Raw genomic sequence first — 24,712 nt, forward strand, 5'->3', positions numbered from 1 at the left:
TTCGCTGTAGCTGATCGGCTAGTCGCACAGATGTTTGTTGTAGCCGAGACGGAGCGCCATAGCCCTAATGTATATTTTAGCGGTCGCACCGGACTTGTTCGTGATAAGCGAGTGTTCGTCTTAAGTGGGGCCGTTATAAGTGGGCTCGACTTACCTGAATAAATTTTTGAGGGCAAGGCAAGCCCATGTATTCAAAATATTATGTCTGGAATTTGTCATTATTAATTTAATTAATCAACAAAGTTCTAATTGATAACAAAAAATCCAGTGGTATGCTATTTTTCAGCAAGAAAATTTAGAAAAAGGGCTTTGTCTTGCCCTGAGGAATCTGTCCAGGAATCAGCATGACAAATTGCACAATGCCAGTGCCTTTTGCAATTTCTCCAGGCTTGATATAAAGGATCTATTCTAACCAATTTGATATGCTTCTGCAACTTGAGGACTAGCATGCACAATTCTATGAAACTTGGTGGTTTTTTATTTGTTAATGTCATGAGCCTGTCCAGAAATTTCATCATGATAACTTGAGAAACAAAAAAGTTACTGTTCTCTCAACCTTTGAGAGCTGTTTTCTCAGAATCAATTTTTTGCACGGTGTGGCTGCTAGGGAAATTCATAGCTCAAAACCGCTTATTGGATTTTCATGAGGTGTTTTTTGTTACATACCTAAGTAAATTTCTGAGGGCAAGACAATTAGTTTTTTTTTTTCAAAATATTTCATGTGTAATTAGGGGCAGTCAATTAAAATTTCGTTGTCAGGTGTAAATTTTAACACTAAATTTGGGGCTGTACTAAAATTTTGCAGAGAGGAAATTTGGAAAAAAGGGAATTGTCTTGCCCTGGGAAAACTATCCAGGAATGACCATAACAAATTTCACACTGCTAGCACATTTTGCAAATTCTCCAGGGCCGCCCCTAGGGACCTATGTAAACTATCTTGATATACTCCTCTAACTTGAGAACCGATGAGCCCAGCTCCATGAAACTTGGTAGTTCTTCAAATGTGTGTACTATGAGCATACCCTGAAAATTTCATTCGAATACCTCAAGAAATAAAAAAAGTTGGTGTTCAAGGGTAGCCTCCCCCCTTAAAGTGTACCTCATAGGGTAGTCATGAGTATAGATTGAATCATGACGATGACATGTTTCATAGCGTGCATAGTTGTAAAAGGGTGAAACACGATAAAGCGAACGCTTACAACCTTCATTACAGTCTATGCTTCGCAAAGCTTATGCGCTTAGGTAAAAGTACAGATACGGCTGTCAATAAGCAACTGGGCATGGGTCATTAAATAGTACATGCACCATGCACTTGGAGCACTGCATTTCATTCATTAAATCTCGCAGCTGATGCTCATTATACTCATCTTTACTTTGCACTTAAAAACTATGAGATGACTGGAAAAATTCAGCGCCACAATGGTATGCAGTACTGCACTAAACAAGTGAACTACTACAGGATTACGCAGTACCTAAACGCAAATGTTTTAGGTACAGGAATTCACGATGATGCACAGACATTGTTTCGAGCACTTTCAAAAGACAAGAAAAACAAGCGGCTTGTTAACACAAAATGAGCGAAAACAGTGCGCTCTCGATCGCATTGCTTGCCGAGTTGAGATGAATAAATGCAATCTCCAGGATGTTTCCTATAGAGTTCAAACATTTGCCCAAGGAAAAACTATTGCTGTGAATTGGCATCGGATGCTATTTATGCAACGAGTGCTTAGGAACACACGGCTAGCAGATAATGCAGCCGGCTCCACTCCCAGGTGTACTTATCAACTGAGCCACCAGTGGCGTTGCCATCATTTTGCACGCCATCTATAAAGCTATAATATGAATGCATAGCAAAAATATACTTACATGAAACAAAACTTGACAACTAGAATCAAAAGACTGAATTTAAAACAATACTGGTCAACTTGGGAAGCTAGATCTCTCACAATACAATTAAATCTCATTGATACAATTGACTATTTATGTTCATGGCACAATAATTTTTTTTTCTTTCTCTGAGGATGCACTATAGATGTAATATATTCTGTTATCGTTTAATATGATTGTATTTCAAAGTGGTTTCGATATGTATGCAAAAATGTATGAAAAGAAACTTCCCTCCCACAATCGAGAGTACATGTAAGCATGAGTTTATTACTGGTTGCAACACACTGGACTGCGGAATGTGCATGCACCATTTAGGCTGCAGGGAACGGGGGAACAGTGCAGACGCCTTGCTGTAAGCTGTCTTCGCCCACCACAGAAAGGAACTAAAAGCATTTCATGATTGAAAGCCACAAGGCTCCCAATTTTGCTCCAAGAGGCAGCGAAAATATCCCATCAGAAGGCAACAATAGTAATGGTAAGACTTGTGGTCAATTACCACAGTGTGTCTTTTCATAAGAGCTGCTTAAAATTCTTTAACGCTGTAACATTTAATATGTACATCATCATTTACTCTTCGGGTGAACATGCAAGAGCGTGCCTGTGTCTTTTGGATCGTCACTGCATCCGATATGACCATGCATCAAAGCAAAGTGGTGCATTTTAAGATGGACCTGGAGATTATACATTGTGCCATCTTCTACTCTGCTTGGATGCGCAACCATGTTGTAAGCACTGGCCCTCTGAAAAGCGCAGCCACATGCTTATGTGTTCGCCGTAAGAGCAAATGATGCTGTACATCAAAAACTCTGCAGAAAGAGCTACTAATCTTACACCCGTCGAAGACTCAAAAGCAAACATGCGCCACTTTGTGGAGCACTAAACATGCTAGAAGAGCTGCTCTTGTATTTTCAAATGCAAATGCAGTTAATGACACGCGATGAAAAACCCTCGCAAGCAACGAAGGAGAAGTGCAGCTTTTACAAAAGGTGGCGCTTGGCCATGCAAGATGCGCTGCAATGGATGACGATTACTTGCAGTTTGAAGACACTGCAACTAGCTGATTACTCGAAGTTTTGCAAAACTGGCAATGGCATGCACAAAACACCCATACCATTCGTAGTAGGTAGAACTGGTGGTCTGCTCACAAGGCCATCAGGGACTACAGGAGAGGTTAGGTTGCCAAGGGACGAGATGAGCGTTGCTGCTGGCATTGCTGCACAAAAAGAGCACAATTTTCAAAACACATCACCACAGCTTTCCTTTTTTTATTACTACTGCAGCTGAGCCTGGATATACTCAATCATTACTTATATCAAACAGGCAAAGAAATCCCCTAAAAATGCCATGCAAAAATAGGTTTAAAACAGGCAGGGAAGCCCACTTTCGGTACAGCCCTCACTATTCAATGGAGGCAACCTAGCTGACCGAAGGCTACCAGCTGCCCTCACCCCCCTCCCCCTCTTCAAAGCTGCTAGATGAGTCAGGGAGCACCAAACAGTCGAGATGCAAACTCCTTGGGCAGTATAATTTTGACAGTGGCTGTACATTCCTAGCGTTCATACGACATATTTTTATTCCTAGGTTACACATTACAGTCAATTACAGATTTTTTCAAACTTGCTAGGGACAGTAAAACGTCCAGAATATATATTTAGAGAAAAAATCGCTTCACATAAACTTCCGATTGTCACCATAGTGGGGAAGGGTCAAAAGTTTCATGCTCGTTTTGATGCTGGGCTATCTCGCCAAGCAATTTTTTCACAAACAGGTGACAAATGGAGTTCAATGGCTGTGCTGTTGTCAGCACAACACGAGAGAATGCGCAGACACGAAGGCGGATGTGCAATTGTGAAACTCGAAGTGGCATTTCAAAAGAAAAGATAAAATGTCACTTCGGGTCAGTCAAAACAAAAGAAAACTTCCCTTCGGGCTTTCAGTTTTTTACACTTCTCTGCTCAGTCTGATTGTTAGCCACCAATCATGTTCTTAATTTTTTCACGAAGCTTCTTGGGACTTGACGTCGAGTGCTCTGCTCTTTACCTGGTCTTCTGGAAGCCTTCTAGGCAGATCGGGATGGTTGGAAGGTATGTACATCTGATCACAAAAGCCTAATACAAGGGTGTGCTAATACTGAAATTTTGTGAATACGAATTAAACACGAATGTCAGATAAGCAAAAAAAAGAAAAAAACTTTATATTAGTTTTTCCTACAGGAAGGACCTACATGAAACCTGGTGAAGCTGTCATATCGCTGCTAAATACAGTAAACTCGTATCAACTTGGCCTTCAAGGAACCTGAAAAAATTTCCGAATTAACTGAAAGCTCAAATTACTGAATGGGCTCGCAAAAACTGCCGAAAACAGTTTGCATCACAGTAATTTTAACCAATTAACATCTGTACATGGACATCGCGGTTTCATTAGATGGTTTTCTGCACACTGCTGGGAAGGCTCTTTTAAGGGGGGACACGGCTCTTTGAGACGAAAAAATCGCGAACAAATCGCGAAAAAATCGATTTTTTTAAACTGACATTTTCAGACTCTGTAGCTATTATTTCTTTAATTCGCCAGGTTTTATACCTTGCGGTGCAGCATTTGGGCCACAGAATCAATTTATAGCATCACTGTCAGCTGAAATCCGCGCAAAAACAACGTTTTTTTCCGAGGCGCGTAGGTCGTTTTCTACACGCACGATCGCAGCCATCTTGGTCTCGTTGTAAAGAGCGGCTTTTCTTTTCCCATTTCCCGCCACAAATGTCTCCGCCGGCTTACTGGTGACGTTAAAATCCGAGCATAAAAAAAGTCCGAACGCGCAGTTCTATTCGTCGAGCTAGCACACGTGATTGAAAAGCACGCTGTGATTGGCCATGCAAAGTTCCCGTCGTCTGCTCCTCCGCAGGCAACGAGTCTCTCCTTGTTCAGTCGTAGGGTTGTGACGAGTGCGGCACAATGTCAGAAGCAACGCCGAAGTTTGCCACGAGTCACAAGTTTGGCAAAAAGAAGAAACGATCGGCCTACAACTTCAAGAAGCGCTCAGTTCCTTCAGCCGGCGTCAAGAATAGTCCGCCGCCAACAGCAAGTGATGCCGAAGCCGCGGACAGCACCGAAGTGGACTTAGGCCTAACTGGATCGCTGACGACTGAATGCATTTCGGACAGCAGCCGCATTCGGCGCAACACCAAAATATTGCAGCGTACGGAGTTGTTGCAGAGAGAAATGGAAGCCCAAGAAAAGCTACAAGTTCTTTCGTCAACACCGGCCACCAAGCGAAGGATGAATTTTTTCACTCGCGCTGATGATGTTGCGGCCGTGCCATCGGACATCGAGACGGGCTTCGTTGTCGTCAGTTTGGACTCAATGAACGCGTTGATGTCGTTTGTGAAGTGCAAGGTGTGAGGCGGTAGCGTCACAGTAGGGAAAGGTGAATGTGAATATGGCCTCGCCATAAAGATTATTATCGAGTGCACGTGCTGCGGTGATGTTGCGTCGGCGAGGAGCTCGCCCCGTATGAACGGAAAAGAGAAGTGCGACCCGTTCGTTGTGAACGTCCTTGCTGCGTGCACGATGCAAGCCACCGGGAATCGACAAACGGCACTAAATGACGTTTTTGCGACCATGAACATTTCGCACCGTGGCCTCCACAACAAAACTTGGCAAAGGTATGCGAAGAAGAAGCTGGCGCCCGCGGCAGCTCTTGCTGCCGAGAAGCAAACGTCTCTGTGCACGCAATCGGTCCGGGATCTATATGATGAGTTGCAGGTTGCGAATCCCGGAAACATTGCTGCGTCATACGACAGTTCCTGGATGACGCGCGGCCACTCGTCCCATATCGGCGTCGGCATGGTCATCAAGCTGTTTACAGGTCTGGTTCTCGATTACGTGGTCCTGAGTAATTTTTGCGCTGGTTGCAAGCGTGCCCCAAGCGAAGATGACCCGTCATACAAGGCTTGAAAGGCGGCCCATGCATGCCAGAAAAACACCACCAAGAAGGCTGGTGCAATGGAAGTCGAGGCTGCTCTCACCCTCTTCCAGAGGTCACTGCAACGGCACAACCTGAGATACACCACACTACTCTCAGATGGTGACAGCCGCGCTTTTCTTGAGCTGCAGGATGCCCGGGTGTATGGGTACATTTCAGTTGAGAAAGAAGACTGTATCAACGATGTACAGAAACGGATGGGCACGAGCTTGCAAAACCTCATCACAAAACATAAGGGCCCTGGTTTGGAGAGCCTTGGTGGTAAAGGCAAACTGACCGCGGACCTAGTGGCAAAGTTGACAAGCTACTATGGCTGGGCCCTGAAGACTCACAAGGGTGATGTGCAAGGCATGAAGAGGGCAGTGATGGCCACTTATTGCCACATAACATCAAATGACTTGGTGTCGGACCACAGCTATTGCCCACCAGGACTGAGCTCATGGTGCCGGCAAAATGCAGCAAGAGCTAAGGGTGAGACAGCCCCTAAGCACCGCTACAATCTGCCTCAGCACATATGTAAGGCCTTGTTGCCCATTTATGAGCGTCTGTCTAATGAAAGGCTTCTTGAGCGGTGCCAAAGGGGCAGCACTCAAAACACCAATGAATGCCTCCACTCCCCGATATGGTCACTGGCACAAAAAGAACAGCATGCCTCACTGTTTACGGTGCAAGCTGCTTTAGCTGAGGCTGTTATAAGATTTAATTGCTCATTGCCAAGCTCCTCGGCAGCAATATTGAAAGAGCTGCACCTCAACCCTGAGACCCCAAGCATGAAGCGCATGGCAGAGAAAGACCACCACCGAGCAGTGGCATCTGCAAACAAGTGCAAGACCACTGCGGACATGCAGCACGCTTTCAAAAAACGCCATTTGGGTGGCCATAGGCAGTCTGACTACATCCCTGGTGCCTTCTAGTCACTTACATTGCAAAATATTGCAATATTTTCTCTACATTTTTGATTAAGAGAGCCAATCTCTTTTTTCTCATTTTCTCAAACACCGATTCTTGACTTCTTGCTTATTTGCAGAAGCAATATCTCTGCCTTCAATGGAGGTAGAACCATAATTTTTGTTGTGGCTTATAGCTAAAAGTGCAAAGCACACAATGTTAGGAGCAGATTTTGCAATTTATGTTTTAAACACTTTTAAATTTTGCTCTAGGTCAGACAGTAGGGCACCCACATTTGAATAGTGGACTTTGAAATGCTATAACATCGCTAATATTTGTTTCATCAAAAAAGTGCTCCTAACATTGTATACATTATGCTTTCTAGGACCTAGCAAAGTTTCAATATGAATTTTTTTTTAGTGTGGTTACTTTTTCATTGTTTCTGCAAATTGTGAACAATTAATTTCATCTTTCTCTTGAACTAATTGGCCAATTGGAAAAATAGTTACATATTTGAAATCAGCGCAAGAAACTGAATCAGACTACCTAGTTTTATCAAGTTTGGTCAAAAATTAAGAAAAATAGCTTCAAGAGCCATGTCCCCCCTTAACATGAAAGGTCTCTCTCCATAAAACAACCCCAACGTGCTTTGAAAATGCTTCAGTGCACAACCAACGCAGTCAAGCATTGCAGTGAAGCGTGCAGCACAGAGGAATCAGCAGTGAATTCGAAAATTTTTGGTGTATTCGGTAATTTTCGAATATTCAAAAATTTCAAATACCGTATTTACTCGCATAATCCTCGCACTTTTTTTCGCAGAAAATCGGTGCGAAGTTAGGGGGTGCGATAATTACGCGGGGAAAATTTTTGAACAATGCTTTGGAGTGCTGAAAGCAAATGTAAATAGGCTGTGAACCGGGGTTCTCAAGCCAGCTATTGTAAATTTAACCAAAACTTCAATTGCAAGCAGGACTTACGTTTGTAATAAAACCACAGAGACGACAAACACTAGCTGCAGAAACACTTTATTTGCGAAGGCTGGCCGCCCGCAACATCACCATCACTCAGAGTCCGCGGAGTCCACGTCGACATTGCCATCGCTATCGCTGGTCGCTGCTTCGTCGGCTTCCTCAGCTTCACCCTCTTCATCTTCGTCCCACACCAAGTGGTCTTCTGTCGCGCCCAGGGCGTTGGAAATGCCAGTTTTCTTGAAACTCTTCACGACCACGTCAGCGCCAATCATGCTCCATGCATCTGCTACCCAGCTGCACAGCAGCTCCACAGATGGCCTCTTTATCTTGCCACCCGGCGTAAGAGCGTGTTGGCCTTCGGCCATCCATTCTGCATACAGCCTCCGAAAGTTATCTTTGAACGGCTTGTTCAAAGACACGTCCAGAGGCTGCAGCATCGATGTGAGGCCACCTGGTATTACTGCGATGTCCGTACGCAATTCCGTCAACTTTGCGCGAACAGAGTCCATGAGGTGACCGCGGAAGCTATCAAGAACGAGAAGCGACGGACAAAGAAGTGCTCCCGGTCGCCGTGCCCACACCGTCTTCAACCAGTCGATCATCAATTCTGCCGTCATCCAACCTTTCTCTTGCACCCGCACGTGTATTCCGGAGGGCAGCTTTCCTTTTGGCAGGGTTTTCCGCTTAAAAATCACATATGGTGGCAGCTTCCGCCCGTCCGCAGTCACGCCTAGCATGACCGTGCATCGTTGTTTTTCGGCACCAGTCGTCCTTATGTGCACAGACCGCGCACCTGTCTGCTCCACTGTAGTGCTGCTCGGCATATCAAAATTGAGGGGCGTTTGGTCCGCGTTTCCGATCTGGGAGAGCAAGAAGTTTATTTCCTGCCGAATTCGTATCACGAAGCGATGGAAGTCCACAATCTTGTCTTCACAGGCTGCAGGTAGCCGCTGGCAAAGCGTCGTCCGCCTCCTGAGCGAAAGTCCATTGCGCCGCATGAACCGCGTGGCCCACCCGTTACTTGCCCGGAAATCTTGCGCCGAGATGCCTTCTTTCCTTGCAATTACGCGCGCCTGGTTCCGCATCAGCTCTATTGACACGGCGCAACCATCCGCCCATAGAGCCTTAATGTAGTCCAGGAGTGCAGTTTCAACCCCAGGAAACTTTCCCGTCTTCGGACCACGGAAGGCACGCCGAGTCTTGCTGGTTGCCTTGAGCTTGTCGTGCTGCCGTCTCCAGTAGCGGACACAAAACTCGTTGACTCCGAAGTGTCTGCTGGCAGCGCGGTTGCCGTGCTCCAAAGCGTACTCGACAGCTTTTAGCTTAAAGGCAGCAGTGTAGCTTGCGTATCGCCCCATGGCGAAGCGGCACCGAGAGCACGGTGACAAAAGTAGCACGCACTGAGCGAGGCCTACGAAAGTCTTCGCAAAATGGCAGAACTATGCGCGGAACTCGGGAGAACGTGCGGCGGTACCAGCGGAACAAAACTGACAAAACACCTTGACGTTTCCTTCTCGAGGCGCTCGGAGTGGTCGGAGCTGGTGATGATCATCGGTTGGGTCGGGTAGCGCCTCCTGGTAGCGCACGCACCTACCGGGGCCAGCTAGTTTCAGTAGCACTAGAAAGATGGCGCTCGCTACGCGTAGTCGACTGCCGCGGTGCAACATGTCAACTCTCGCGGCAGTGATGTTGGGGATGCGATGATTATGCGAGGAAAAAAAAAATTCCAATTTTCGATAGGCAATGTGGGGGGTGCGAGCATTATGCGAGTGCGAGCATTATGCGAGTAAATACGGTATCAGCTTTTTGAATACAAATATGAATTGAATAACAAATATATTTAGGGGAGTGAGGATACTGAAATTTCTTAATACAAATATGGGGAAAAATGCCTTCGAATATAGAATCGAATATTGAAAACCTGATCAATTAAAAAAGAAAAAGAAATGAAAATTAAAAACAGCAATCACTGCTAGTCTTGTTCATTTCAGAATTCATATGTTATTTGCAAGCAAAATTAAACTGGAATTGCACAGAAGTGATGCCCTACTGAAAAATCCATTATAATTTTTACAATGGATTGTGTAAGGACATGCACAAGAAAATGGGTGGAGCTGTCGTACTGCTGCAGAATACAGTAAGCTTTCTTTAATTCGGCATTCAAGTCAAGAAAAAATGCCCAAATTAACTGAAAGCTCGAATTATCGAATGGGCCCGAAAAAACTGCTGAAAACCGTTTGATCATTAATTTTATCTGCATTTGATATAAAACCGAACTAAGGATGACGTTTTTTTTCGTACTTTTTTTAAGTGCTTCGCTTCGTGCACACTGTCGCGAAGGTCCCTTTTCAGTGTTCACAAAATGCCCCCGTCACGTTTTGAGAATGCTTCTACCCATGTGTTGAAGCATTGCGGTGAAGCACGCAGTGCCAGAAATTTGTACCGAATTTTAAAATGTTTGGAGTATTTGGTGTGTTTGGAAATTCCAATTATCAGTTTTTTAGTGCGTAGCACTACTAGCCGCAATCACGGATTTCGCCGATGTCTGTCCGAAGCCGCTCACTCTCTCTCTTTTCGTGAACTCGAAGTCAAGAAAGAGAAGGTGGCTACGCGCGCATCTCGCAGCTCAGCATTGAGGAGGTGGAGCGGCCGCAGAGCTGTAGTAGAAGCCGCTCTCTCCCTCTGCCCGTCCATCTCTCCATGAACTTCAAGAGGAGGAAGAAAAAGAGGTGACGCCCGCATCACGCGACTTAACACTGAGGGGGCGAGAGGGGCGTGTCAGTTGCGGACATGCCGGCCGTCGCTGGGCAGCATTGCACAAGCGTGAGTGTGTTTGCTTCGCATCGCAATGGATGAAGCCGGGCCATCTTCTGGCACTGCGCCGCAGGTTCACCGTGCTCAACGTGCGCAACCAACCAAGGGCAGCAATCGGAATGTTTGGGCCTTAAGTTTGTGAGTTGTGTGTTTTGGAAGCGCAACCGTTGGCACTGTTTGTCTTTGTGACTGCTGGCCACCTCTCGCGTGAGCTGACGGAAGATATTGGAGAGAGTGTAAATCGCAGATGTGTGTGGTAATGCATGAAAGGTATAACGGGGGTATTTGATTAACTGTTCAAACCGGCCATATTTTTTAATAACATATCTGCCAACTTTGTGAGATCACATATCAGATTTCTTTTGTGCCAATGGTAGTGGGGTATGCCAGAAATGCATAATCAGGGTTCTACAATATGCTTCACGTCTTCTATAGAAAAGGCTCAAACAAGAAGCTTGTCTCAGGGTATAATCGCAAATTTACTACAGGCAAACCTCATTATAATGAACACAGACATAGCAATTACTGAATAAAACGAAGTAGAATCAAACTTTAGTTGGTCTATGCTTTATTTCTATTGGCGGTTATATCTGTATAAAGAAAAAAAATTCCAACTTTTATGCTCGATCACAAAGTACAGTAGGCTCGCGATAATTCAAACTCTGATAATTCGTACTTTCGGTTAATTCAAACAAAATTCAAAATTTTAGTTGGCCCGCTATGCTTTCAATGTATTTAAAAAACCGCTTAATTCAAACTCCGCCATTCGGTTAATTCGTACTTTTTGCGTGTTCATAGCGAAAAATATCTGCTGCTTCGCTGCAACAAGCTCAAAATTTGCGTTTTTATATCGTAACAGTCAAAAAGTAAAAAAATGTAACAATAAGTGCACCTCACCGCAAATCATTCGTCAACATGCCGCGCGAGGGAAAAAAAAAAAGAGCCGACGGGTACGAAAGTGACGCTTGTCGGCCGACTCTGTAGCACGTGACCTAAAGAGCTGACAGGTACGAAAGTGACGCTTGTCGGCCGACTTTGTAGCACGTGACCTGCTTTTCGGACTGACTGCGCCAGCCGCAGCACGCTCGTTCCCCGATCGATCATGTCGCCGCGGGAAAAGTATCGGACGCTCTACATCAAAGGGAAATTGGCGGCCATCGAAGAGGTCGACACTGGAGTTAAGAAAACTGCAGTGGCAGCAAAATATGGAATCACTAAAAGTACGCTGACAACAACGCAAGCCGCTTTGTGCCCGACAGAAAAAGGCTTAGGGAAGCGGCGCACCCAGAACTCAAAAAGGCTGTTCTCCTTTGGCTGAAGCGCGCATGGAGCTCCAGTCTGCCAGTGAGTGGACCAATCCTGCGGGAGAAAGCTGAACAGCTGTCGCTGCGCTTCGGAATTGAAGGCTTTAAGTGCAGCGATGGCTGGATTTCTCGCTTTAAGGAGCGACACGGCCTCGCCTTCAAAAGTGTAAATGGTGAAGCGGCAGCGGTCGATGAAGCTGTAACTACTGACTGGCAGCGCACGCGACTGAAGAGCCTGCTGCATGAATACTCCCCAGCTGACATTTACAACGCCGACGAAATGGAGCTGTTTTTCAAGTGCCTTCCTGATCAGACCTTGTGTCGAAAGGGCGAGCGGTGCACTGGCAGAAAACTTAGTAAAGAGAGGCTGACAGTCATGGTTTGTGCCAACATGGACAGAAGCCATAAGCCTGAACTTTTTGTTGTCGGAAAGTCAAAGCGCCCCAGGTGCTTCAAAGATGTTCGAACACTGCCAGTTGATTACGCGGGAAACACGCGTGCATGGATGACGCAATCCTTATTTGAGGATTGGCACCGTAAACTGGACGGGCAGTTCAAGCGGGCGAAGAGGAAAGTATTGCTCATCGTCGACAATTGCCCTGCACATGGCGAAGTGGAGGGGCTGGAAGCAATTCGCCTCGAATTTTTGCCTCCCAATACAACAGCTGTCCTCCAGCCCCTGGATCAAGGGGTAATAAAATACCTCAAAGTCCACTACAGGAAGCTGCTACTTAAGAGAATTGTTGTGTGTTGTGTTTTATGGCGCATAAGCATCTAAGGCTATCATGCGCCAAACACATGATGAGATCTGCTGTCCATGCAGCAGATGGTAATATGATAATTAAAACTCATAATTTGTTAAGAAGGTTGGCATCTTTTAAGAACATAAAAATGCATGATATATTAACAAGAGCATTTTCTCCTATGAGTAAGCTAGGGTGAAGAGGAATATATTCTGAATAAAATATTGGAAAATGCTTCTTTCTTAGTTCTAGCTTTGTACAGGAATATAAAATGTGATTAATTGTGATAGTTTCTCCGCAAAGGTCGCATGTTGGTATTTCCTCTTTTCTAAGAATATAACCATGTGTAAGGTGTGTATGTCCAATACGGAGGCGACATAAAATGACTTCAGTGAATCGTTCTTAGTGTGTGCATGACTTCCATTCAGATACGACAGGTTTTACTAGGTGTAGCTTATTATTTTCATCATTATTCCATTTAGACTGCCATCTATCTCTTAGCTTAGACTGCATTAACTGGACTGCTTCTTTGTAGGGAACGTGCACTTTCTTCATTTCTATATGTCGAGCTTGTGCAGCGCATATATCAGTGCTTTCATTTCCATCAATTCCTATGTGACTCGGAACCCAGCAAAGCTTTACAGTATGTCCCTGGGTTGTGGCTGTTTTTATGCTGTGTATGATGTCACCAATAAGCGATTTGCCTGCATTTTTATGATTATATGCTGTTAGTATGCTCAAAGAATCAGTGTAAATGACACTATTCTCTATGTTTTCAATTTTAATTTTTTCTAGGGCCATGAGGACTGCATAACACTCGGCAGTGAAAATGGATGCACACTGTGGTAGCCGTACTGTTCTATTCCAATTGTTTTGGACCACTGCGCTTCCGACGTATTGTGCAGATTTTGAACCTTCTGTATAGAATGCCACATATTCTCTGTACTTTTCACTTAGGGCTAAAAATTCCTGCAATATGTGCTCATGTGGTGTTTGGTTTTTCTGGAATTGGTTTAATGTGAAGTCACATACAGATGGCAGGCAGTACCATGGTGGAAGTGGATCAGGTTTTCGGGTAATATTAGGTAATGAGTCTATTAAGTCTAAAATTTGACATTTCTCTTCAAAGCGGAGCAGAAGTGGTTTTATTTTTTGAGGTTTGTTTATGAACAGTATTCGAGACTGGCACTTTGTAACTATTGGGTAACAGATATGGTTTGGCAGTGAACGGATCTTTAGAATGTATGAGCATGTGAGCATGTTTCTTCGGCTTGTAAGTGATGGTTCATTGGTTTCTACATATAAGCTGTTTATGGGGGATGTCCTGTATGCACCAGTTGAAATACGCAAGCCTGAATTGTGTACGGAGTCCAGTCGTTTTAAATATGACGGCCTTGCAGATCCATATATTATGCAGCCATAATCTAAACATGAGCGAACCACAGAGCGGTAAATTTTTAAAAGACATGTTCTGTCAGATCCCCAGTGTTTATGTGAAAGGACTTTCAATATATTGAGAGATTTTGAAGCTTTCTTTTTTAGGTTGTTTATGTGGGAAAGGAATGAAAGCTTTCTGTCAAAAGTTAGCCCTAGAAATTTATGTTCGTGCTTTACAGGTAGCTTAACATCATTAAGGTGGATGGTGGGATCAATGTGCAGTCCTCTTCTGAGAGAGAACAAAACAACTACCGACTTTGGAGTAGAAAACCTGAAGCCATTCCTATCTGCCCACGTTGCCAGTCTATTTACTGTGAGCTGTATTTGCCTCTCACATGTTGACACATTAGAGGATGTACATGCAATCTGAAAGTCGTCTACGTAGACAGAGTACATAACGGATTTTGGAATTATTTTTGCTATACTGTTAATTTTTACTATAAACAGAGTGGTACTTAAAATACATCCTTGAGACACACCATTTTCTTGTATGAAGGTTTTAGAAAGGGTAGAACCGAGACGTACTTTAAATGAGCGTTGAGAGAGAAATTCGCTTACACATTTTAGCATCCTGCCGCGAATGCCAAGCTCTCCCAAATCACGCAGGATCCCAAACCTCCACGTGGTGTCATAGGCTTTTTCGAGGTCAAAAAATACGGCAAGGCAATGCTGTTTATGGATAAAGGCTTCTCGTATAGTATTTTCCAGTCGGACAAGGTGATCAATAGTTGAACATGTTTTTTTGTAGCCGCACTGATGGGTATCAAGAAGTTTCCGGGATTCAAGAACAAACATGAGCCTTGTATTTACAATGCTTTCAAAAGCTTTCGCAAGGCAGCTCGTCAGGGCTATTGGCCTATAACTGCCTGAGGAGTCCGGGGGCTTCCCAGGCTTTAAGAGAGGTACTATAACGGCTGTCTTCCAGGCTTCTGGTATTGTTCCGGATATCCATATTTTATTAAAAAATTTCAATAATGCATCTACTGACAATGGAGTCAAATGAGCAAGCATTTCATAATGTATTTCATCTGGTCCTGGTGCAGTTTGTTTGCCGGCATTTAATACTCTAGTTATTTCTTCAAGTGTAATTAAACAGTTAAAAGGTTCATTTGTGCCTCCAGCTATTGGGAGTCTGTTTTTCAGCTGCTGTTTTATACTTTATAAAGGAATGTGTATAGTGTGCCGAACTAGAGATTGTAGCGAAATGTTCCCCCAATATGTTTGCTTGTTCTTCTAGACTCGTTTGTGTACCAGGAGTTGTTAAAAGTGGAATCGTGAAAGGATGGTATTTGCCGTCTAGTTTATTAACCTGCTCCCACATTTTTTTAGATGTGGTTGAGCTATTTATTGATGACACATAATTTTGCCATGAGGCTTTTTCAGCTTCGCGGCGAATGCACCGTGCTTTAGCCCTGGCCTTTTTAAAAGTTATAAGGTGCTCATGTGTGGGATATCTCCGGAATATTCCCCAAGCTTTATTTTGTTTTCTTTTTGCCTCTTTGCACTCTTGTGTATACCACACTTTATGGTTTTGCTGTACAGTTCCCGAGGACTGTGGAATAGCTAGGTGTGCTGCAGCAATAATACAAGCTGTAATCTCTTCATTCAGCTCATCTATGCTGAGATTTTCTGAAAATACTTTTATGAGGTCAGCTTTGGACTGGAAAAGTGTCCAATCTGCCAAGTGAAGTTTCCATCGCCGTGGTTTGGTTAGAGTGATGGATGGTGAGGATGTTAGACTTATTATGACAGGTAAATGATCACTTCCATATGGGTTGTCGAGAACGTCCCATTTAAAATCGGTGAAAATTGATGGTGAACAAAATAATAGATCTAAGCAGCTCATTTTTCCTGAGCTTGGGGAGCAATATGTTTGTTTACCTGTATTCAGGAGGCAGACGTTGTTGCACAGCAAAAAATCTTCTAAAATACGTCCTCTACTGTCTGTTTGCTCACTCCCCCAAAAGGAGGAGTGTGCATTAAAATCTCCAACTAAAATATATGGTTCAGGTAACTGTTGTAAAAGTTCTTCTAAATCGTGAAGGGTAACAATGACATGAGGTTGAAGGTAGACAGAACATATTGTGATTGTTTTATAATGAACAACAGTAACTGCAACAGCTTCGAAATTAGTTTTGAGATGGACTTCTCGCGTTGCAATACTGCTCTGCACAACAATAGCAACGCCTCCGGAGAGGCGACCTGCTTGCTCTCTGTCACATCGAAACACTTTGTGCTTTTTTAAGATTTTTTTTTGTTGAGGTCCCAGATTGGTCTCTTGTAGGCATAGGACCACAGGGGACAGTGAATTTAAAAGGTCTGTTACGTCATTGTAGTTTTTTAAAAGGCCACAACAATTCCAGTGGATTAGGAATGACATGTTTAGAAAACGGTGAAAAAGTTAAAAAAAAAACTTATGTTGGTTGGTCCTTTGGACCTGTAATAGGGATTTTGTCCCTTCTTTTACGCTCCAGAGAGCTCTGCCGCCACTGCAGCGGAGGCGGGGTTGTATCCATCACATCGTCAGATGTGCTGGAAGATTGTGTACAGGGGATGGATAGGTCTGTTTTAGACTTCCCCATGTGTGACGGTGCCTTGGGGCCGGCTGACCGAGAGGTTCGCGCGGCCTGCTTTGCGGGTGGCAGAGCAGCGGCAGCTGCTTCCGTCAAGGGCGCAGATGGCGCTGCTCCTGGCTCACTGTGCGTGGCCTGGGCAGGCGCCGAAATCCGCTGTGATGCTACGCCCTGCTGCGTCACAACGGAGTATGTTGGGTTTTGATTCTCAAGCTTTGTCCGTGCTTCTTTGAATGTTAGGTTTTCTTTGACCTTGAGGGTTAGTATATCTTTTTCTCTTTTCCATACTGGGCAGCTTCGTGAGTAGGCAGGATGGGCGCCCTCACAATTTGCACAAAGGTGTGGTTGAACATCGCGATCTTCAGTTTCATGCTCATGAGCAGCACATTTAGCACAGGTGGGTCGGCCTCGGCAGCTCTGTGCACCGTGACCATACTTTTGACACTTGAAGCAACGTCGCGGGTTAGGGATGTAGGGTCTAAGGCTGATTTTAGTGTACCCCACCTGCACCGAGTCTGGAAGTGTGCTCAAAGCGAAGGTGAGGACAAAGTGTTTGGTGTCGATTTCCTTGTTATCTCCCGATTCTTATCCTGTGGACGTTTGTGACGTTTTGATCTTTCAGTCCCTCCAGAAGCTCTTCTTCGACATGTATTTGAGGTCATTGTCTGAGAGGACACCACGAACGGTGTTCAATGAACGGTGTGGGCTTATAACAATTGGTGTGTCTCCAAATGCAGTGACTGCTGAGAGTTTCTCGAAATGGTGGCGGTATAGCACTTCCAAAAGAAGGTCTCCGTTTCCTAGTTTCTTTATTTTGTATCCTTGCCCTATGGCATCGGTTAGAGTCTTTCACACAATGAATGGAGAGACGTGTCTTGCAGTTTTTTCAGTGTGCTCACTATGAATTACATGGTATCGGGGAAAGCTGTTTGCAGTCTTCACAAAAAACTGAGCAGTGAACTCTGTGCGCACCCGCTTCGCAGGGAGGCGATCGGTTGAAAGTTTAGAAGAAGCCATAAAATAGTATGTTTTTCGGCCAGGGTGGCAACCACCCACCACGGAGTCCAACAAGGGGACGGGACAGGAACTTAGAAGATAGTCCTGCCCACGCCAGTCATGCACCCTGACTATAACCAAATATGGCGTAACGCAGGGTGGTTAGCCACACAAGGTTAACCCTTGCAGCCCGGAAGCAGGAAGAATTGAAGATAGGAGAAGACAGGACAGTTATAAGAAAGAAGATAGGAAAGCAAAAGATGGAGGGGAGGATAGGAAAAGGCGACTGCCGATTTCCCACGGGTGGGTCAGCCCGGAGGTGCCGTCTATGGGAAGCGTGGGCCAAAGTGGTGTGTTGCCTCCGCCGAGGGGCCTTAAAGGTCCAAGCACTCGGCATCGGCTCAACCACCAGGATCCCCTTTTCCCCAGACACGGCGATGCCACGCACGGCTAAGCGTGGGTGCTGGGGTCCGTGGTGTCGCACAGTACATGCAAACACCTGCTTTAACAGGTGCCCCCTGCGGGCCTTAAGAGAATGTTGGTGTGTATGGATAATTCAATGCCATACACCATAACACTGCATTCATCGTTGGGGATGCTTGCTGCTGCATGGAGTGCTGTGACGCCAACAACAATTCGAAATTGTTTTCAGCACGCCTTCCGCATCCCTGGCTGCAGCAGTGACTTGCCTGACTGCCAGCAAAGTGAAGATGAAGGTTGCCTGCAAAGCGACGATGCAAACCAAGTGCTCTCTGCTCTGCAAGTGCACAACATAGCTGCCGACCTCAGCGATTATGCAGCTGCTGATGATGACCTGTGTGTGTGCAGGGAGGACACACTTGACTTGGCAGCGGAGGTGATGCCACCAGAATGCAGTAGTGAAAGTGAGGAGGAGTTGCAAGAGCAATCCCCTGTGACATCTGCACAAGCATTCCATCACATTGCTCAAGTCTGCCAATTTCTGATGACAACAAAAAACTCTGAAAATGAACTGGCTGCTCTCACGGGCATAGAGAGCTTTGTGTTGAAAGCTCATGTAGCACGGAAGCAGTCGACCATTCACGATTTTTTTAAAAGGTCTGGTCAACAGTAGATGATGACCAATAAACTTGTTGTGTACCTTCCACCTCTGCTTGTTTATTTTGTGTAGTTGAGGTATGGAAGTGCATAAAAATGATTCAAATAGATGCCTGGTCATAGTGTGCTCTGTCATCTTGCCCAGAGTTGTATGTACAATAACTTCTGATAATTCAAACTTCCTGATAATTCAAACAAAATCCTGGGGTCCCTTCGAGTTTGAATTAATGAGAGTCTACTGTAGTTCTTTTGCATTCGCATGGCTAAAATGTGTAACGGAGCCAGAAAAAAATTTAGAGAAACGCAATATTTCGCTCGTTGAATTGCCCACCGCAGGAGTGTGTTTAAATTGTCCACACATTCGCGTGTCGTGCCATCTAGGGGCACCAATCAAAACTAGCACCAATATGTTAGTGGCATGTGATCAAATCTTTGCTTCGTTCTGGCCAATTTATGCGTGTGCATTGCACTCAGCGCGTCTGTTCAGTCCTTAGAGAAAAATGGAAAAGCAGAAACATAAAATAGGTTCGCTCGAGATGAAAAGCAAGCCAATCCATGCGTGTGCGTTGCACTCCGCGCGTCTGTTCAGTCCGTAGAGCAAAATGGAAAAGCAGTAGCATAAAACAGGTTCGCTCGCGATGAAAAGCAAGCCAATCCATGCGTGTGCGTTAACACTCCGCATGTCTGTTCAGTTCGTAGAGCAAAACGGAAAAGCAGAAGCATAAAACAGGTTCGCTCGTGATGAAAAGCAAGCCACTCCATGCGTGTGCGTTACACTCCGCACGTCTGTTCACTCCGTACAGCAAAATGGAAAAGCAGAGGCATAAAACGGGTTTGCTCGTAATGAAAAGCAAGCCAATCCATGCGTGTGCGTTACACTCCGCACGTCTGTTCAGTCCGTAGAGCAAAATGGAAAAGCAGAAACCTAAAACAGGTTTGCTCGTAATGAAAAACAAGCCAATCCATGCGTGTGAGTTACATTCCGCACGTCTGTTCAGTCCGTAGAGCAAAATGGAAATGCAGAAGCATAAAACAGGTTCGCTCGTGATGAAAAGCAAGCCAATCCATGCGTGTGCGTTACACTCTGCACGTCTGTTCAGTTAGTAGAGCAAAATGGAACAGCAGAAGCATAAAACAGGTTCGCTCGTGATGAAAAGCAAGCCAATCCATGTGTGTGCGTTACACTCTGCATGTCTGTTCAGTCCATAGAGCAAAATGGAAAAGCAGAAGCATAAAACAGGTACGCTCATAATGAAAAGCAAGCCAATCCATGCGTATGCATTACACTCCACACGTCTGTTCTATCCGTAGAGCAAAATGAAAAAGCAGAAGCATAAAACAGGTTCGCTCATAATGAAAAGCAAGCCAATCCATGCGTGCGCGTTACACACCGCACATCTGTTCAGTCCGTAGAGCAAAATGGAAAAGCAGAAGCATAAAACAAGTTCGCTCGCGATGAAAAGCGAGACATTTAGGACGGTCAAGAGTGGCTGCAGAAAGTGGACATCACGGCAGACAACGGTGTTGTACCCAGCGCATCAACAATCTTGAATACGAGGCAGAAGATGGAAGTGTCAACTGAAGACTTCCATTCCAAAGGCATTGTGAAGAGTGATCGGAAGCATGTTAGCTTAGTCAACTAGTAAGCTGGCGCTTCTGTTACGTTTCAGGATTTCGTCTCAGGAATGTTACGTTTCAGGAATGTTACGTTTCAGGATTTCGTCACTGTTGGTTACAACCTGGTTGTGGCACTGTGGTGCCCAAACTGACCCATCCAGAAATCGTCAATCATCTGATTCCCGCAGGTGAGTAAAATAATGACGACAGTGAACCGCAAAAAAAAGAGGCGAATCCTAGCCAGTAAAGAGGCCGCCGACACGGCCCTGATTGCACTAACGAATCTGTGTGCGGCGCCAACATCCTTACTTGAATGTTCATTTCTACTCTCCAACACTGAATAAAAGGCAAGATTTCATGCTCATATCAAGGTTTAACAAAAAAAAAAATGTGCATTTTCACACCTTTGTGCTGTCCATATATATGAGCGCATTTTGTTTGGTTTTATTAGCAGGGTTGTTTGCAGGAATTCATGTGTGCACTTTTAAAATGAATACGGAACATAACAAACTTTCACACCCAATGCTACTTTGTTACAACCAGGTTCAATTGTATTCAAATTTTTTGGCATGGCTGACTTACGTGTTGATACTGGAACAAGGTCAAGAGCACCCAAGAGGTCCAGGAGGTCACTGCTGCCGCTGCCCACAGTTGTTGGAGGACTGCTCACCTCCAAGGTTGCCACCCCGCCATCCAGCACATCACTTTCACTCTGCACTGCTGCTGCTGGAGGTAAGCTTGCATTTTCTGCAGGTGATGCCATACCGCCAAGCAGATCCAGTAATGCACTCTGAAAAAAAAAAAAACTCTGCGTTAGGCCTGCTCACTTTATCAGGAATTATGAGGCACGATACGAGGCAAGAACGCCAGCTGACCTTAAAATATAGTGTTCTTTTCATATAATGCAACCAATCATTCTTATGTCAGAACTGGATGTCGAAGTCAAGAATTCAACCAAAATTATGGGCGTGCCGAGAACATTTACTTTTTAATAAAAACATGCACAAGATTTGGTGGAAATTAAGTGTGTAGGAAGTGAAAAAATTAATAATTTTTCCTTTGTAGAGGCATGCAAATATTGAAACCTCCAAGTACAAAACGAATACAAATATGGGAAAAAAATACATTCAAATATCGAACATCTGATCAGTGGGGAAAAAGAAAAAGAAACCATAGTTAGTTCACCTTGCTTATTTCAGAATTCACACGGTATTTGCAAAAAAAATTGGACTAGAATTGCACAGGAGTTACGCCTAAGTGAAAAATTCAGTGTAAATTTCATACAGGTTTCCGAATATCAGTGTTTTGTACAGGAAGTACCTGCACGAAACCTGGATGAGTGTCATATTGCTACTGAATACAGTAAACTTGTTAATTTGGCCTTCAAGAGACTAAAAAAAAAGTGACAACCTAAAGCTTGAATTACGAAATGAGCCTTACAAAAATTGCCGAAAACTGTTTGCATCACAGTATATCTGATGAACACCTGGAAGACGGATGTCTATATTTGAGAAGAAATCGAAGTGGGAATGATGCTTTTTTTGCAGTTTCGTCAACGTGCTTCACTTTGTGCATACCGTCAGTAAGGCCCTCAATGCAAAACACCTGTCCCGTTTTGGGGATGCTTCGTTGCATAGTTAATGCGGTCAAGCATTGCGGTTAAGCATTGTGGTGAAGAGCACAGTGCTGTGCGCATGCTGTTGAGAAGGTTCTGGGCTGGGCATTGGGGCCAATAACTAGTGGGATTCGCATGTCGCTGCCATCAGCGTTAGAACAAAGCAAAACTGTCATGTGGAGTTTGCTTTCCAAAGTGGCAGTCTTCTCCCTTAAGGGGGGACACTGGTCTTAAAACTATTTTCCTTATTTACCAATCAAAATTGATGCAACTTGGTGGGTTTGTGTAGTTTTTTGTGAAGACTGCAATTATTTCTTTTGTGATCCAATTATTTCACGAGATAATTGCATCAATTAGTTCAATTCTTACAAGAACAAATACAAAATGACCACTGAATAAAAACTTCAAATGAACACATTGCTGGACACTTAAAAGAATGATGAACACAATGTTGCAAGCAGTTTTTTGATTAAGCAATTATTTCTTGTTTTATTGCATAACAAAGTTGAAAGGCAAAATATAGCATATAATGGTCACAAAAAAAAGCCATTTTAAAAATTTTGAACAAGAAATTCAAAAATCTACTTGCAACATTGTGTGCTCCACATATTTGGCTTCCTGCTGAAATAAAAATTATTACTCTATCTGCAATAGGTGCCGAGATATTAAGGCCGCAAAACTGCAAGTGGTCGACAACGCATGTTTTGAGAAAAGAGCAAAAAAGAAACAGGGGATTATTTAACAGACATTCACTGGTGTAATGCACACATTTACATTTTAAAATGGCTAGAAACCTCCAGGAATGTAGTCTCTTTGCTTTCCAATGTCCAAGTGTCGCCTCTCATTTTTATTTGCAGTTGCAGCACATTCATTTGTCACTTTTTCGGCTGCGCGAGTCACATGCAGGCAGCGTCTTTTTTTTTTTTTTTTTTTGTCGTACGTGGTTTTGCTATGTCCTCGCATCAAGGTCGCGGTGAGGAACGTTTATTGCGGAAAAGAAATGTAATTTGGAGCTGTTTGCTGCTTCCCAGTGCTCTGCATTGCCCTGGAAGCAAGTGCATTCACTAAGGACTATGAACGAGGTCCGATCGGCGCAAACGCGCGGCGAGCTCTACGAAGACGACGTGTCCCGCAGTTTACGCATTGGAGAATAAGTTTGACGGCGATTTCTTATCCCCGTTCACTTTTTTAAATGCCAATATCGCCGCCGTATGTTTTACGCTTCGTCAATCTCGGTAAACTGTTTAGATCTGACGATCGTGATATCACCTCGCCAAGCGGACAGCCCGCCGCGCTGCCGACATCGTCACGAAAACAATCCGTCTACCGCTTCGTTGCCGGAGTTGGCGCGAGTTAAAGCTTTTTCCGTTTTGAGCTTATCTTTCTCCTCATCTGCGGCCTGCGATATCAATGTCGCGGCGGGTGCGACCGCTGGTAGTAGCAGTCTCCCGTGCCGGGGAACACGCTAGGCCTACTTCAGGCTCGTACACACGATCGTTCGGCACACGACTTTCGTCGGCCTGAGCGCTCACAGCCGGGGCAGGGCATCACTTGAGATGATTATTCAACTATTTTTTTTTTTCACTTTTTTCACAAATTCTTGCCGTGAACGCACCTCGCGGTTCGGAACCAAGCGCGGCCGGCGTCACGTTTCCGCCGTCTCCCCGCGGCTCGGGCGCGCCGAGCAGACGCCGTCAGCCAGCTCCACCAATGCGGTGACGCCTTATCGTCACGTGCACCCCGAAAGCCAATGGAATTGCAAATGCCGCGTTTTCTTTTTTGCTATTTTTTATGCGACCAATGGGCGAATGTAAACAGCAGAGGCGGCAATTTGAAGACGAAAGACTGCTCTTTCGAATGAGACCAAGATGGCTACGGTGCTGCGCACAAAATGGGAGCTACGCCTCGCGGAAAATTGTTGTTTCTGGGGTCGTTTTCGGACCAAATTTGGGCGACATCGATTATATAAATTGGCATTGTGACTAAAATACCGACCCTAGAGATGAAAAACTTAGCAGATAGGCAGATAAAGAGCTACTGATTTCGCAAATCACATTTTCTAAAAAGTGATTTTTTCGCGATTTTTTGGTCCGAAAGACCCATGTCCCCCCTTAAGCGACAGCGTGCGGCTCAGTAACATTTGGTAAAACAGGGCCATCTCATCAGCACTGTAAATATCGGCAGCTTCCTAGCGGCTGAAAATGCCGGGAAGCTTCTCGGTCACCCACGAGGCAGCAGCATCGCTGTCTGCGGAGGCAGACTCGCCAGATATCACTTTTCCAATGACACCGTGCCGGCTTTTAAATCTAGCCAGCCATTACTAGCTTTGAAGTCGTGGTGGCCCAGTATGCAAGAAAAATCTATGGCTTTTCGCTGCAAAATCGCATCACTAATGGGCATGTTTTGTGCTCGTCTGTCCAAAAACCACGCAAACACGACGCTGTCTACACCAGCATACGTCGACGTCATCAGTCTTTTCTTCTTGGCACTTGCGCCCAACTCCATCGCACTGCGGATGCTTTGTTCTGCAGCAAGAATGGTTGACAAGGAGCTGGCTGCTACACTGAAGCGGGCAGCGACATCCTTCTTTTTCCTGCCGGCGGTAACCGCATTCAAAATCGAGAGCTTATCTTCGAGCGACAAAACTTTGCGTTTCCTCACAGCGGAACTCATCGTAAAGAACACCACAATACCGTGAACACATACCAGTACACGCGCACAACGCGTGTCAACACGCTGATGAAGAAGGCTTATCATAAATGCGCTAAAATGTGCCGCAAGACACCACCACCTAGTGTCAAGCTGCAAAAT

General features: G+C 44.8%; 1 protein-coding gene across 10 annotated transcripts in view; it reads right to left on the reverse strand.

Moving 5' to 3' along the window:
- AP-1gamma (adaptor protein complex 1, gamma subunit) overlaps positions 1-24,712 on the reverse strand; it is a 136,862-nt gene that overhangs the window by 20,403 nt on the left and 91,747 nt on the right. For all 10 annotated transcript variants that reach the window (XM_084589267.1, XM_084589269.1, XM_084589266.1 and 7 more), the window contains 2 exons: positions 20,869-21,076; positions 2,999-3,100 (listed from right to left, as the gene is read on the reverse strand). In XM_084589267.1, the coding sequence (XP_084445393.1) occupies positions 2,999-3,100; positions 20,869-21,076 (310 nt within the window). The remainder of the gene's footprint in view (positions 1-2,998; positions 3,101-20,868; positions 21,077-24,712) is intronic.

The sequence above is a fragment of the Amblyomma maculatum genome, chromosome 1 (assembly GCF_055883805.1).
Source record: "Amblyomma maculatum isolate TAMU_Amacu chromosome 1, ASM5588380v1, whole genome shotgun sequence".
Classification (NCBI taxonomy): domain Eukaryota; kingdom Metazoa; phylum Arthropoda; class Arachnida; order Ixodida; family Ixodidae; genus Amblyomma; species Amblyomma maculatum.